Source organism: Dasypus novemcinctus, chromosome 14 (assembly GCF_030445035.2).
Source record: "Dasypus novemcinctus isolate mDasNov1 chromosome 14, mDasNov1.1.hap2, whole genome shotgun sequence".
NCBI lineage: Eukaryota > Metazoa > Chordata > Mammalia > Cingulata > Dasypodidae > Dasypus > Dasypus novemcinctus.
The window spans coordinates 76189083-76205820 of record NC_080686.1 but is presented as its reverse complement, the minus strand read 5'-3'; the positions used below and the strand labels follow the sequence as shown (position 1 = coordinate 76205820).

Genomic DNA, 16738 nt, shown 5'->3' with positions numbered 1-16738 from the left:
CTATGGCTGCCTTTGCTCTATAGTGGTAGAATTGAGTAGTTGTGGCACAGACTGTACAGCCTACAAAGTCTAATATATTTACTATCTAGCCCTTTTCAGAGAAAGTTCACAAACCTCTATATCAATAGAGTATATTTTTAAGACATTTATATGGATATTTACATTCACTGGTTTTGTTTGTTTGCTTGGGATCTGATTGTTAAACGGTTTTAAGTACACCAGTGATTTTACTGGCCCATCACGTATATCTACCAACTCTGTTTCATGTTATTCACAGGTAATCCTTTGTTAATTCTCTCCTAGAAAGCACTCCCTAAGTATCCATTTTTATGTATCTTATGTCGGAACTTACACCCCTCCTTCATCTTCTCCCATAGAGAGATGTAAAATGATTTGTGACATACCATATAGCTTTAATGGTAAAGTTGGGACTAAAATCCAGACCTGCATTACCACAAAACTAATGCCCCTGAAAAATGCCTCCTTTTTGTGTCCCCAACCTCCTTACTAAAATATATCAATTATTTTTAGATTTTATTGAATTTAAATTAATTGAATTGAATGAATGAATATAAAACAAGCAAGTTCTTTGCTTTGTTTCATATTATCTCTGGAAATACTTAAGGTTCAGGATAAAGCCCTTTTTGATCAGCCATTTTAAAAGTTATTCTGTCTTTTTCATTCAAATTGTGACATCTCAGTCATCTTATTAGAAAAATTAATGTAAATTTCCAAGTCAAATTATAAAACAAATGAGCAAAACTGAAAATTCCAACTTCTAGGAGGAGAAATATTTTGAATGTTTATTTGATTATATATATATGTGCATGTGCAAATTCTCTTTTAATTTTATTTTTTATTTATTTTCTGCTCTTGGACTGAGATAACACTTTACTTGCTAATTCATTAGAGAAATGACTGAAAACACACCTTCTAATCATGTCTTTATTATATCATTCACAACAATAGTTTTGAGTGTTGCCAAGAATTTTATCAAAATAGGATTTGTTCTATAATCTAAGAGGGTCTATATACCATAACTAACTTCACAATCTGATCTATTAAAAAAGGTTTTATAATTGAAACATGTCAATATTAACTTCTAGACCTTTCTGGAAAGCAACCATATGAATTGCAACTTGTTTTAAAAATTGTCATATAAGAGTCCCATCAACATTATAGAAGGTCTAGATACCTTGCATAATATTAATTCTTCAGTCAACTTGAAATTCCACATTTGACATTAAAGTCTTCATTGTATAAATTAGGTGCTAAGTAACTAAAACTTATTCTGTAAGAAACAAAATTTGTTCCTTTCCAACCAAATAGTATACTATATAGTTCTTATTCTTTTTGTTTGTTTTTTGTTTTAGTTTTAAAGAAGCCTTAGATTACTAAATACTACAAACAAAATATGTACATTTGTTACATAAAAATATGTAAAATTCCCATATGACCCACCCTCTCCCTCTTGCACACTGTCCCACATTTAGTGTGATACATTTGTTATAAGTGATGTACACATATTGAAACATTGCTACTAACCATGGACTATAGTTTACATTCTGTCCCACACAATTTTGTAGGTTATTACAAAGTATTAATGGCCTGGATCAGTCATTGCAATGTTGTGCGGGACAATTCCAATGTCCCAAAAATACCCCCATACCACACCTATTTTTTCCTCTCTCTCCCCTTAGAACCTCTGGTGGCAACTGCCTTTGTATCAATGATAAAAGTTCTTCCATTGCAGAATAATAATAAATCTGTTATAGAATAATTACGTATCTACTTTAGTCCATTGTTCATTCCCCAGTCTTGAGGATATAGGGATGGTGATGCCCACTCTGTTTCTAATTGAGAAGGAACTTAGATACCTTTGGACATATGGATGGGACTATCTTGCTTGCAGTTGCATATACTTTCTGTTCCTTGGAATGGGTGCTGTCCATCATCATCTCCTTGTTAGTTGTCCTGGGTGAGTCCAATGACCTGGAGAGTAGGTGTTGAAACTCTGTTGAGATTCAGAGCTCAAGTGGCACAGGAAGGGATGAAAGGTTTAAGTCTATGGAGCATATATTTAACAACTATAGTGCTAATTATAGTTTCAAATCAAAAGGTAGAAAAGCCATGAGTAGGGAAACTACAAGTGAGTCTAACCCTGTTACACTGGGGAATGTAAATTCTAATGCAAAGCCCACTGATAGGGTGCCAAATTCCTGAAATTGTCTGCCCTGCATATAGTATCTGGATATCTCTAGAACTCTCAGGAGCCCTGCTCTGTGAGGCACTGCATACTGTGGTAGTCAGAGAAATCCTGCTAAGACATGCATAACCATAACCTTTGGTTACTTACTTACCCAACTTACTTTGAAATCTCTTAGCCATAAAAACTCATTTGTATTTACTATTTCCTCCTTATGGTCAAGGTGTTTTTCCAGTTGCTTGGTAATAATCCCTTGGTACCACACAGACTCATCCCTGGGAGTTATGTCCCATACCAGAGAGAAGATGGTGCATTTATATGCTGAATTTGCCTTAGAGAGAGGGCACATTGAGCAACAAGGAGGCTTTCAGGAGGTAACTCTTAGGCAATATCTAATACTAAGCTAAGTTTCAATTTCACAAGAAAAATTTCATAAGTACTGTCATCAATATTAAGGTTCTGGAATAATAGTCAGTTCTCCTTCACTATGCAATACCTTTGTACTTGGGGGATTCTTGCCATCCTATTAGAGAATATAGCAGGACTTCCCAGGATGGGAATTAAATATTCTTCCAGTTATGCCTGGGTCTCCACCAACAAAGACAATACCTTATGAAACATTATCATGTGCTTTTTTTAAAATTTCTAAATATCTGGAAAAATGCATAATGATGATTACATATACTAAAAATAATAATGATTATAAAATACTTTCTAAAAAAAGATAAAGGAAAATAGGTCCAAATATACAGTATATCCTGATCTTAATTAGAATGAAATATGAGAATAACAATCTCAAATAAAAGTTCTAAAAAGACCCATTAAGTCACTATGTACCCTATCATACTTTTGTATGAAAGGCTTATTTTATTTATTTTTTCTTGATTTTCTTATTCGTGTGCTTACTTTCATGGCCAATTTTAAAGCAATTTGTCTTGAATACAATGTTTTATCCTTCAATGCTTTTATGTTTCCAAGTAATAGATTTGAATCTGTTTTAAAAATTTCATTTAAAGATTAACAGCATTGACATGATCATTATTGTAAACTCTTCTCTTGTTTGAAGTCTTCCTAATTAACTCTATCTCCTCATTTCTGAATTAATAATTTTAAGCATGTTTGCAAAATTTCATAGTTGAAAGATCAAGCTTCATTTTATTTTCAATGAGTATAGTAGTAGCTCCTCTGTGTGACTGTTAAGAAATTTGGAATTATTTGTTTTCTATCGTTTCGCTTTACATTGTTAAATAAACTCTATTGCATGGGCTTTGGTGCTGAATTAGCTCCTCCCAGCTGAGCTTAAGATATTTCTTTTTAAAGAATATTTTAGCTCTTTTTCATACCTTTCATTTCATTGATCCTTTGTTTTTAAAACTATTTCTTAAGGGAAGATTCTTTTGAATAAAATAAAATGTATGCTCAATATAAGTATGTCTCATAAATGACAAAAAATATTGGGGTAATTTTTTTAACCTCCAGCAAGTCAAGAATGATGTCTTACTATTTTTGTATTCTCAACACCTACTCAAAACCTTCCACATTGCCTGGGAAAGTATGTTTCTTTAATTATTTTATTTTTTACCTTATTATATATAGAAATGATTTTTATATGTGGATAATGATTTGGGCTATTTATCAGTAAAGTTTTGAACTTTTGCTTTTCATTACCACTGAATGTTTGAGGGAAATAAAGCATAAGGAGAGATACTTTTTAAATTAAAAGCAAATTTCCTCAATCTGTTTTTATTTCATTAGGTTCTTAGTTTATATTTCCCCTTTAATGGACAGATTTGATAGGATGAAAGTTCTCACAATGAATTCACATGCAAAACAGAGCTAGAATAGTCCAAGAAACAATTATTTATATTTTCCATATTAATGAACTTTTATAATGGTGAGAAATATGGAGAATAAAAGGAAAACAACTATTTTCAGGGAGCTATCTTGATAATATCAACCATAAATAAGATCTACTCTATATGCTGGTTAAATGGTTTGACTGTGAATATGTAGCTCTAACCACAGGATTTAAAACTAGCCTATATATTGAACCATAAAATAAAAATATTCAAAGACAGGCATCTGAGAATATCACACATTTGAAACTCACAGATGCAAAGTTGTGTTTCTCCCAAATAATGTTTCCTTGCCTGTGAATTATCCCTGATGCATGCTATTCTTAAGAAATGAAAATTTAGTCTATAAATAATCAGACAAAACAAAAACAAAAATACAACAACAAAAAAAAACAGATCTGACTAACAAACTTCAATATTAGATTCAGTTTTTTTGAAAACAGATAAGTTCTTACTAATAACTGCAATAGAAATTTATTAGTATAATAAATTAGATTCCTCCAGAGATTCAGCTACTTTCTTATAATTTTAGGGACGTTATCCATAAAGCCCTCTATCTAATACCTTGTAAAGGTGTAAAAAAAACCTCTACAGCAACTATAATAGCACAGCCTTTTGACACAAATTGCAAATGCAGTAACACATCAATTCAGTGCTGTCTCCAAGTATCCTGTGTTAGACCAGACTCCACAGATTAAGGATAATCCTCTACAAAACTGTCCTTCAAGCACTAGTCCCAAATTCAGGGGCCCAGGCCACCTACACTTTTGACCAACTGGCTCTAAATTGGGAGTTCTCACCATGCCCCTTTTGCTATATAATTCACCAGAACAATTCATAGAATTCACTGAAAGTGTTATGATTAAAGGTTTCTTATAGTGAAAGGATACATATAAGAAGCCAAAAGAAGAAAGTGAGGTTTGGTAGGGTCTCAAATACAAACATCCATGTTCTCTCCACATGGAATCAGAATATGTCATCCTCCTGGTACAGGGATATGTTTTATCGATCATGGTAGCTTATTGGAAGTTTAGGTGTCCCGAGTTTCTATAGGTTCTCTTTATATAGGGGTGATTGAGGGAATCACTGCCCACGTGGTTGAACTCAATCTCCAGCCCCTCCCCTCCCATGGGCCAGAGAAATGGGTTGATGTGACATGGCTCAAAGCCTCAACTCCATAAGCACATGGTTAGTCTTTCTAGTGGAGCTGGCCTCACCTTAGGTTGTAGTTTTGGCTGGTCCCATGCTATAACTATCAGGTGTAGTCCTGGGCTCACCAAGAAGAACAAAAGAAACTCCTATCACAGAAATCCCAAAAACTTAGAGGTTTTTCCCCAGGAACTGAGATGATAACCATCCAAGTTTTTCATTATACCACAAAGTATTCTTTATATAGCCAGCACACATTTAAAAGGAATTATTGACAAAAAGGACCTTTAAATAACAAGAGAGTCCATTGCTGTTAGGGATTCAATGACCACGTTGACTTGAGCTTAAGACCCTCATACCTTTCTTCTCCCTTTTCAGCTGCCTCTCTATGGTAATAAAATAGCAAGTAAATAGGTTAGTGGAGCCTAGCGGATGCATATGAGGCTGTGAGTCCTTCCAAACACTAAGGAAGAGAGCAGGAGTGTCCTTACTGGAAACTCAAGATTTCTATGTAAAAGAAGCTTTACAATAATGTAGGGTGAAAAAGATACTAGGGACTGTGAAAAAAAAGCTGAATTTTGTATATATGTTGCATAAAATCTTGTTTTCCTCATAGCATTTAAGTAGGAGATCATTGTCTGTTGTCCATATCAAAGAATGGAGGAGGGAGCTGATGGAGATTATGGAGTGAAGACTAAAATCCTGCTAGTCACCACTCTGTGTGCCACTAGATTTAGAGCCCAAGCCACAGAGAAGGGGACCCACCTTAAGCTTCACCTGAGGACCCATATCAAATAGTTTCCTGAGGGGGATCATCAAGCAGAAACCTGAAAATTCCCTTAAAAAGCTGCTTTCAACTTTCTGCTAGTAATCCAGGTGGTCTTAGAAGGGACTGCCTGAATTTGCTGATCTTAAAAGGAGAAAACTGCACTTGTATGTCTGAGGGCCAGAGACAGGTTGCCACTTCTACTGAATAGAAGAGGTTCCTTTCTCATAATTAAGCAGAAGGGTAATTCTTGTCAGTTTACTGCTGACCTACAAAAACAGAAATTCCTGGGACTTTCATGGATTGTTGCTTTGCCACTGTTTAGGAGATTATATAGCCTGATGACCTGCATAGTAAAGGAAACATTAAAAAAATACAATGACTAAAGTTACATAACAATGTTCCAAAGGGAGTTCAGTAACCTGATGAAAAAAGACTTAAATACCTAAAACAGGAGATGTTCATTCACTTCCTACTATGGAAGAGTTAAAATTTAAAATTGTTTGATAATAATTTTTAAGATAGCTTGACAATGCAATTGCAGTATAAAGTATTACATTCAGAAACTAAACTATAATTTTAAAATTTAAGATGTTAATAGAAGACCAGAAAAGAAATTAGTCACTGCTGAAAATCTAATAGTTAAGGTGGAAGATTCAGGGGAAGAATTTTTCACAATACGAAGGAAAAATAGACAACTTTAAAAAATATATATGTATATAAGAAAATTTCAATACTGTTTTAGAACCTTTATATACAAATAATAGCCAATTCAGATAGAAAATACAAGGAACAAATAGGCCAAGAGTAATTCAACAGCCAAAAATTCAAAAATTCCTTGAGCTGAAGAAAATCTTAAGCCAGCCAATAGAAAAAAAAAAAGGGTTATCATTTTATTTATATGATTCAGATATTAGAAATAGAGTGAAAATTACCAATTTACTAATTATTAGTAAAACTTTAATATTAATACCTGATAAGGATAATTTGAAGAAAAGAAAAATATGTACTTGAATTTTATTTATAAATTATAGAAAAACATTCTAAATAAGTGTTGTCAAGTTAAACCCGGCAACATAGCACAGAACGATATCTGACAGATTAAAAAATATTGAAATAATAAAACGTTCCATTGTATACAAACTAAAAGTAATCTTTTAAGTAACATTAGTGCAATGAGTATCACTTTTGGGCGAACACTAGTGCAACAGAAACAGCATTCGGTTAGAGTTAGGTAACAATGTCTGTCTACTCTTAGCACCAGGCTACAAGTAAGTAAGACTATTTGGAGCAAGAAACAAATAATTTAAAGCAATTAAATTAAAGCAGTGTTTCTTAGTTGTTTTTCTTTTTATTATCATCCCCCAAGGATCTTCCATCCTATCTACCTCCCTAACTCCCTACCTTCAGTGTAACCAAGTACTGTGAAATAAGATTTTGTCAGGTAGAGTTGCTCTTTTGTAGGCCACAAACTATTGTAATATCTAAGATTTTATTTCCCCTACTTAAAAATAACAATGTTTGTCCTTTTGGGAATATTAACAACATTGAGAATGCATGGCTTAAGTCATTGCTGGTAAATCCCATGTTTAATTCCTACATACTTTTTGAAAAATAATCTAATAACACAGGAACATTTTAATTTTAGCTCAGCAACCCCATTTTTAAAAAATCTTTCTTATTGAAATACAAGTACCAAAAACCCCAAGATTTTACATAAAAGTATTTATTTCTACATTGTTTGCAGTAGCAAAAAAACTGAGTCTCACTAGCTTGGGAATGGTAAAACTGTGGTTGTGTAACTTTTTTGAAACATTACATAGCACACACAAAAATATGGGTCTGTATCCACTGATCTGAAATAGATGTCGGTAATGTGCTGATAAAAGAAAAGCAAATTAGAGTGTAATGTATAAAGCAAGAGTCCATTTTTTATAAAAACCGACATTGTCCCTTCCATATTTAGGTATACTGTTTATGATATATGAGTATGGAGAAAGGTTATACCTTGACATAGATGAAAATGATGGAAAGATATTTAGGGGGTTTATTAATTTTGGCTCGGTATGTTTTTGCCCTGTTCAATTAACTTCTAAAAGTGTTTAGTACCCTTTTAATTTAATATTTTTAAATGTCAAAATGAAACAATATGGATAAATTAGAGAAATTGCACAAGAAACAAATATGCTTTATGCTTATCATGTTATAGGAAAACAGATGTTTGTTCCCCTTGAGAAAGTTGCAGAAAAGCAAATTAAACACCCTGGAAACCAGTCTTTCTGGTGGTGTTCTCAATTTTAAATTGTCTACCATAAAAATTATTGATTATATAAGAAGAAATGTTACATAAAATGAGCAAGAGTATTACTTAGAATCTACTGAGTTTGGAATTTTAAAAGTATCCATGCAATTTCTAATGTTCTTAACCTGGTTATTTGTAAGGAACGAACGTATTTAATTATCCTTGGAAAACATGTAATTATTTGTCTTCTTCCTAGATATAAATACATACTCTGAGTTGGTTATTATTTGCACATTTACATTTTCATTATAAATATATTTTGCAGATTTATGATGGCAAAGATAAAACTACTCATCTACTAGGTGCTTTTACTGGCGCATCTATGCGAGGATTGACACTTAGTAGTACTTCAAATCAGCTCTGGCTAGAATTCAATTCTGATTCAGAAGGGACAGATGAAGGCTTTCAACTTGTCTATACCAGTAAGTATTTTGGCAGAATAAAATGGTCAAACACTGATGCTAATTGTTTATTTGCTCTTTGAATTGCACCAAGTGATAACCAAAATTTGATTATCAATTTTCAGTTTATAATTTCCATCTACATACATAATTTTGTTTGACCCTAATAAGAATCCTATAAGCTAAAAGTATTCTGTTGCCATTTTACAGTTGAAACAACAAAGTTTCAAAGATATTTTGTGACTGGGCTTAGTTGTTGTGTTTTTGTTTTTGTTTTTTAAATATCAGGTTTTCTCCCATCCAGTATTTAAGCTTTTTAATAGACGGAAATCTGATGCATTAGTTTCCATCTGTATTTTAAAAATGCACACAATATTTGTGCTCTAAGTTATATTCAAATAATGAATTTATAAAGTCTTTACTTTGTGTCAGGCACCATACTAAGAAAGTAAAACTACATATAAAACTAAGGTGGCTATTGGCTGTGTACTTAAAAAATTCAAATTCTATCAGATAAAACTGGTTATCGGAAATTCAAAATAATCACTTAATATAACAAAATTAATTAAGTAGCAATATTCAGAAATCTTTTCTACCAGAATATTTGAGAAATTCAATTGACCCATATAAATTTTTGTGGGAATTCAGAGAATGGAAACCATTATGGAACCTGGAAATTAAAAAGGCTATAGGATTAAAGATAATCATATATGTTCCTACAGGGAATCTGAATCAAATTAAACTTTGCAAAAATATCTTTTCTTAATGATATGAGGAATAGGAGATGAAAGTATAAAAACCCATTATATTAAAGTATTCTGGTTCTAATACTGAGAGATTACTCTTGCTACCTGTTTACTCCAAGACTTTTTTTTCCTATTTATGCTAAAATTATAACATTGTTAATATTAAGTAAACATAAATTAACAGAACGAGTGCCAAACACGTATTTTTAAGTCCTCAGAACAGTTGTATACAATGTGATTTCTTATGAAGTCTTCCCAAAGACAAATGAAAATCAAGTTAATAGTGTCTATATTAGGGCTTTATGAAGTAAAATTAAAGTTATTGAGGACATTGCTCAAATGTAATCTGTGTGATCTGCTTAGAAGGGAAAATATTTTTTAATCTGCTTTTGTCTTCATTTTTCCATTTTCTATCAGGATTACTTGTATTTTTGAAGCCAAATTGCCATGAATGGCACAATGCTTTTGTAACCATCTTTATTTGCTTTGCATTATTTTGCATTTTTCCATATCTAAAATGTATATGGATTTCTTAGAGGAAATCTAGATTTTCTCATTTGATACATAAAAATGTAAGTGCATTGATAGTACTGTTGAAAAGATACTGGACATTGGTAAGATATATCTGAATTTAAAATTTTATGGTGTACTTAGGTGTCTGGAATGAATAAAATCATTGAATTTATTGTCAATGGTATGAGCGATAGGATATAAAAAAAGGAAAATTTCTAAAAAGCAAATTCCTGAAATTACCCTTCTTTTCTTATTTTTTTCCCTTTTCTTATTGACTCTAGCTGTTCATTGTAAGATGTAGCTATTATGAAGACTATAAACTGTAGAATTATAAAAGCATTTTTTGCAAAAATACACATACATTAAATATATTTCCTCTGAAAAATTAGATAACAATATTTAAGTCTCATATCTGTAATTAAAATCTACTTTCAAGGTATCTCTGGATATCATAAGGTCAATAAATGCTCCTAAGACTTTGTGAACCAACAGCTTTGTTATGAGCCCCACTGTTGGGGCGGGCCCTAGAAAAAGTAACATATCTGTTATTAATTGCATTTGTTCCTGAGTGTTACTTCAATTTTTACAAGAAAACCTATTCGCTATAGCGCTAGTTATCTTAATAGTAAACCACAGATTTTTTTAGGTTTGAAAGTTCTCGTCCTCCAAATACACTATTTGATTTTGAGCCTTAGTACCTAGGAACACTGCTTTCTGTCAGGCATGCCCTCTCTACCTTTGCTAACAATCGAACCATTGAACTTCAAGACCTAGCTCGAATATGTCCTCACTGACTCTTACCCTGATTCCCCAAACCAGACTGAATCCACATTTTCAAACTCGCTTTTGCAGCAGTTTATATTCACAATTATATAACAAGTATGATATCATATTGTGGTTTTAATTGTTTGCCAACATATTGTGCATAGTTCTTGAGGGGGACTTTTTCTTTTATAATGTCTTTAGTCAGTTTTAGTTTAATTGAATCTTTTCATATGTTCTTAGTAAATGAACATGTGATCGGAATACTGATTCTATAAAATACTTTTGGAATACTAGAAAAAAGTTCTTCTAGAACAAATATTTTAAATACTCATGAAATTCTTAGGGGCAGTAGTTAATCAATTTCTGAGTGTGAGAGATATGCTTAAGGTATTCAAACACAGGGAACAATATAGAAGGCCATGCTTTTGTGTTTGAATTCCATGTATCCAGTCATTTCTAAGACATATTCCATCCCTTGTCCATTCTAGGGTATGTTATCCCTGATGATTATTTCACTACAGTGTTCAAAATGTCTAATTGAAAAAGCCTTGAATAATGCAGAGGAGATCCCCACATTAACTCTGAGAGAATTAGAGGCAGGAGAGAGGATATTTGACTAGGAGGTATTAGGTTAGGACTCATGAAGGAAGTGGTGTGGTGGTTTAGAGCTGTATATCCTTGAAAACCATATTCTTAAACTTAATAGGATCTTCTGATATGGTTACTTCAATTAAGGTGTGGCCCAACTGAATTTTGATGGGTCTTAATCCTGTTTCTGGAAGACTTATAGAGATGACCTTAGAGAGAAAGCCATAGGAAGCAGCCAGAAGCTTGAGATGGAAGTGAGAAGTCAGGACAGACCACCAGGTGCATTGCCATGTCACGGAGAACCCAGGACCGAAGACTGCTGACAGCTAGCCCCAGAATGCCACAGTCTTCTGGAAGGAAGCATTGTCTTGATGTCACCTTGATTATGGACTTCTCCTAGCCTCAGAACCCCAAGCCAATAAATTCCTGTTGTTTAGACCAATCCCTTGCATGTTGTTTGTTTTAGCCACCAGGAAAACTATAACATGGTATTAAGGTAGGTTGGTGGCTCACAATGGAAATGATGGAGAGTATCCAGGTAAAGAGATTAGGATAAGGAAAAGCAGAAGGATTAAGAGGAACAAAGTACATTCAGGACAAATACAGCAAATAATCCAATTCAGAATAATCCACCTGTCTGGCTCTTCTCAAAATTCTAGTCTCGACATGAGCAGGTCTTTTTTGATCACCTTATGTGTGTGTTCCTCACCACAGTCTGCCCAATGATAGTGATCCTCTATCTCATTATCCATTTTGCTGACTTAATAGCACTTATTTTTGTCCAAATATTTTCAGTTATAAGTGAACAAGAATTGCATTTAGCTGAGATAAAAATGAAGAAATATATTACAACAGGCCTTTAAGGTGCCTTTTATGTCAACTGTCTTAATAATCCACTCATATGATCACAATGGAAGGAATTAGATATTGTTTTTGACTTCAAGTAATGGAAAACTTAACCACGTTGTAAAGAAGTCCAGGGGTAGTACATAGGTAGGTGTTGATTCAGCCCCTCAACCAAGTGAAAAAGATCCTGTCTTATCTCTCTACTATGGCATCCCTTCAGTGTTCACATTTTGTTCTCAGGCTTGTTGTGACATATTTACAGGAGAGGTATAGCAACTCTGAACATGTTCAAGGCATATTCAGGGCAGGAAGAAAGGGAGAAGATTTAGTGCCTACCATATATGTTGCTTTTATCAGGAATGAAAAATCTTTTCTTCACACATCCCTTTATTTCTCTTTGTCTAAAATTTGGCTACATGGTTATGTCTTAATTTTCTAGCAAGTAAATCTGGAAAATTAAGTTTTTGTTGAACTAAATGATTAATTTAGCCTTAATCTATCAGTATACTGTCTGATATGGTTATATTACTGCTGGGAACAAAAACACATTTTGTCAGCAAGGAAAAAGAGAAGAAGACATATTGAGAAGACAACTTACAGTGTCTACTATAATGCAGAGCTGTCACAGGTATTTCAAAAGATAGGAAGCTTAACGATATTATATTAGCATATAACTCCATAATTAGTGATGCCATGAAAGCCCACAGATTCCTGTGTGCTTAGAAATAAAAGGCATTTGACTCACCCATTATTAATATTTTTAGCTATGTCATATTAAGGAGACAGTAAATTTCTCTCACCTTCCTCCATCATAATATAATTATATACACACCTGGTATGAAAATGCCACAACACACTTAAGGGTAGAAAATGTCTCATTCCTTTATTTTGCAAAACAAATTAAATCTGTTCAGTCTTTATCCTTTAGAGTTGTCAAGAAAATATCATTTAGTTTTTTGAGGTAACATCCCCCTTCTCTCAAATAAATTCTTCATTCAATTGTAGTCTGAGTCGTCAACAGAACTGAGGATAGATATGCCAGTTGAATAAAAAACATTTCTGATAAACTTGTAAGACCTTGTCTACCATTAGAGAATCCCACTGCTCTCAACAGTCCTCCAATTTGCTGTCAGAATACCTTGTCCTACAGAAACCTGAAAAATCTCAAATAAAGATCTAGATGAGGAATATTTTCAGAGTGTCTCATACAAAATAAATTAGTTATTAATTTTGCTATGACAAGAAACTCATAAATGCATATCTATCTCTCTAGAAGGTGGAGGGGTGTACAGGAAAAAAATTACCATTTTTTCCTTCTAAAGTTGTAAGTTTATTTTTCTAAAGTTGGAAGAAGAAACAGAAATAAGTATCTCCATTAAAACATCACTCTGCTCTGAAGAGCTTTAGAATAGAAACCAGCAAAATCTGATGGGGTACTCCAACCAGACTTCCTCAGCCCCTCAGGGCATATCTCAAAAATGTATTCCTAAAATCTGGTGTAACTTACTGTATCTCTCTGTGCAGGCTCAATTGTAGGAATGTCATTTTTATTTGTTCACCTGTCTTATTTTTCCTCTCACTTCTCTACTAGAATTAATGTATTTATTATTGATATTATTCCCTTGGTCATAGGTTTATATTTTACCTTACCCTATTAGAATGTTATATGCTCTGGGGATAAAGGAAGCCGTGTAGAAGACAAAATTCCTGCCCATATGGAACTAACTTTTCAGTGGGGAAGTAGAAAATAAATGCATGAACAAAAGATAAAATAATTGCATTGAATGATAATTTAAAACAGAACAATGGGATAGATAGTTAAGGGGATGGGTTACTGTAATTAGTTTGTTCAGGATTGCTATCTCAGAGGAGGAGGAATCTAAATTGCTACCTGTATGATAAGAAGGGGCCATCACTTAAAGATCTGGGAGCAAAGGGTTCTAGGCAGAGAGACAAGGAAGAGCAAAGGCTTGAGAGAGGGCTGAGCTGGCCTCTGGTAGCTGGAACTGAACCAGCAAGATGGGCAAGGAGAACGGTAAAATGAGAGATCAAGGTGGAAGATAGGTAGAAGTGAGATGGTTTGTACTAAGTGAGAGATAAAGTTGGAAGATAGGTAGAAGTGAGGTAGATTGTACTAAGTGGTTATGATTTTATTAAAAAGACACACAAAGATATTCAACATAATTGTAACTTTAAAATATGATTTAAAAATAATAACAGCTAATAGTGCCTATTATTTATAAGGCATAACCCTACAAGGGAAGTACTATTACTATCCCTACTGCGAAAATGAGGAGGACAAAGCACAGAGAGCTTACGTTATTTGCCCCAGGTCACACAGCTAGTAAATTTGGATGTGAAATCTGAACTGAGTGGCAAAGCCTTTGGAGTCCATGTTCTTAACCACTGTGTTATACTACCTCTCAACTCAAGCTTTGGCTGTTTACCATTTAAAAGTCCATGGTTTTGATATCTTTTTAAAAGTTGTTCATGTAATTATAAACAAATTTGAAAAATATTAATATAATTCTTCCTAAAGGAATATTTGTCATTTTATACTTGAGAATCTGAATGCTTTCTTATTGGCCAACTTTAATATGAGGGAATGAATTGGGCCTAGTGTCTTTCACACTGTTCATGAAGTCTTAAACTGTTTCATCAAGGTATGTTTCATTGCAGGTTCTTCTAGCTTTATTCATTTGTGTTTACCCCACTTTCCTTCAGAAGGAATCTGAGTAATTTTAACAACCACGCATTACTGAATTAAGTTACACCCTTTTGGTGGATTATAGCATTGTCTTCCCAAAACTTGGTCTGGTAAATATCCATGATACCTACCATTAGGCAGGATCTCTGGGCTCAGGTGATTTCTTCATCTCCTCTGCACGTTTAATACACTAAACAACCCACTCTGAAATGTCCAAAACTTCAAGGGACAAGTTCAAATATATTTGGACCCTCTTAGCCTTGTAGGTTTGTTGCTTTAAATGATTCAATAATGCAGAACACTGCGATTTCAAATTTTATATTCAAATGAAAGAGGAACAATAGTGAATTTGTAAATCCTTTCATGTCTAACGGCCTTATTAATGTATAATAAAGTACTCTAAACCCTTTAGTTATTGTCATTTTGTTGGCAATGTTAAGCATGAAAAATAGCAGATGACCTATTGACTTTAACCTTGTTCATAGAATACAATTTCTTTAATACAAATGCATGTAGAAAAAAATTAAATTTCAAAGAAGCAATAACAGTACTCTATATGGTTCTATATCCTATAAACCACTTATCAGTTGCAGTTGATATTTCCTTTATTTTTTAAATTTTGAAATAAAGCAAGCACTAAAGTAATTATTGATCATTGCTACATTAAATATTATATAAAGTACTCTAAATAAAATATTAAAGAAATATTTCTTGATTATTTGCCCTTGACTTAGACAATATTGACGAATATGATTTCTCATACTAGAATACCAGACAAGTAATTATCATTTTCATAGACTTAACATCTCAGAAATTTTGTAAATCTGAAACTTAAAATATAGGAAAACCCACCGTCTTGTACCTTATAATGATTTACCAACAAAGATCTCTGGTTAGAGTCTGCCAATTAAGAGCAGCACTTTTACAATTGAAAGGTAGAAGAATTGAAGAAGCTCTTCTTTCCACCAGCAGCTGCAGGCTGGTGTGAGGCATTGGCATGTGGCTAGATGTGGCAGTAGCTAGCTTCCCTTCATTTCTGGATATCCTGAAAACCAAGAGTGATCTTCTGACCTTCACTCTCTCTGCATTTCCAAAATTGTTGAAACATGTATTTTTTTTTTTTATTGAATATTGGTTACACAATTTATCTAAGTGGTTTTATTTTCCTGAGCAAGCTCTGATCGTTAAATATCAGCAATAACAACAACAATGAAAATTTCTGCAGCAAAACTCTATAAGCGAAGTAAAAAATACATAAAATTTAGAAGATATTTACAATGAATATTACAAAATCATAGTCTATAGGAAGGACTTCTACAAATCAATAACAAAAAGTCTAAAAATAAATTATGGGCAAAAGGTTATTTCACCAAAGAGGAAACTCCAATGACCAGCAATGAAGAGGAAGAAAAAAAATATGTTTAACTTACTAGATATTAAAGAAATGCATATTAAAGCAAATAATGTGCTATTACATACTGATAAAATTGGTAAAAATTATAAAGCTATGTGTTACCAATTACCGATGAGAATTTGAAGAAAGGAAACCCTCATAAATTTGAGGGAGTATAGGAGAGAATTTGGCAATATCTGTAAAATTTTATACCTAGACATAATAAGAGTACACCAACTATTTTGGCCTAATACCAACTGGTTGATGGTTAAAAATTAATATTTAGGTAAAGATGAATATCACCGTCCCTGAAACAAATTAGCACTTTAAATTATATCACTTACTTTTTCATGCACAACAGATTATAATTCAGGAAGGTTTGTCGGTAACATATTTTCTAGCTTGGACATTATAGGTAGATTTAGAGTATCAGCAATTAAAAAAAGAATCTTCTCACTTAACTCCTGAAAACAATTGGAAATATATATAATATTTCCATA

The 16738-nt window shown here is 33.1% G+C and overlaps 1 protein-coding gene across 2 annotated transcripts in view; it reads left to right on the top strand.

Annotated features, from left to right (window-relative positions):
• CSMD3 (CUB and Sushi multiple domains 3) overlaps positions 1-16738 on the top strand; it is a 1328729-nt gene that overhangs the window by 938347 nt on the left and 373644 nt on the right. For both annotated transcript variants that reach the window (XM_058275930.2, XM_058275932.2), the window contains one exon: positions 8545-8701. In XM_058275930.2, coding sequence (XP_058131913.1) covers positions 8545-8701 — 157 coding nt within the window. The remainder of the gene's footprint in view (positions 1-8544; positions 8702-16738) is intronic.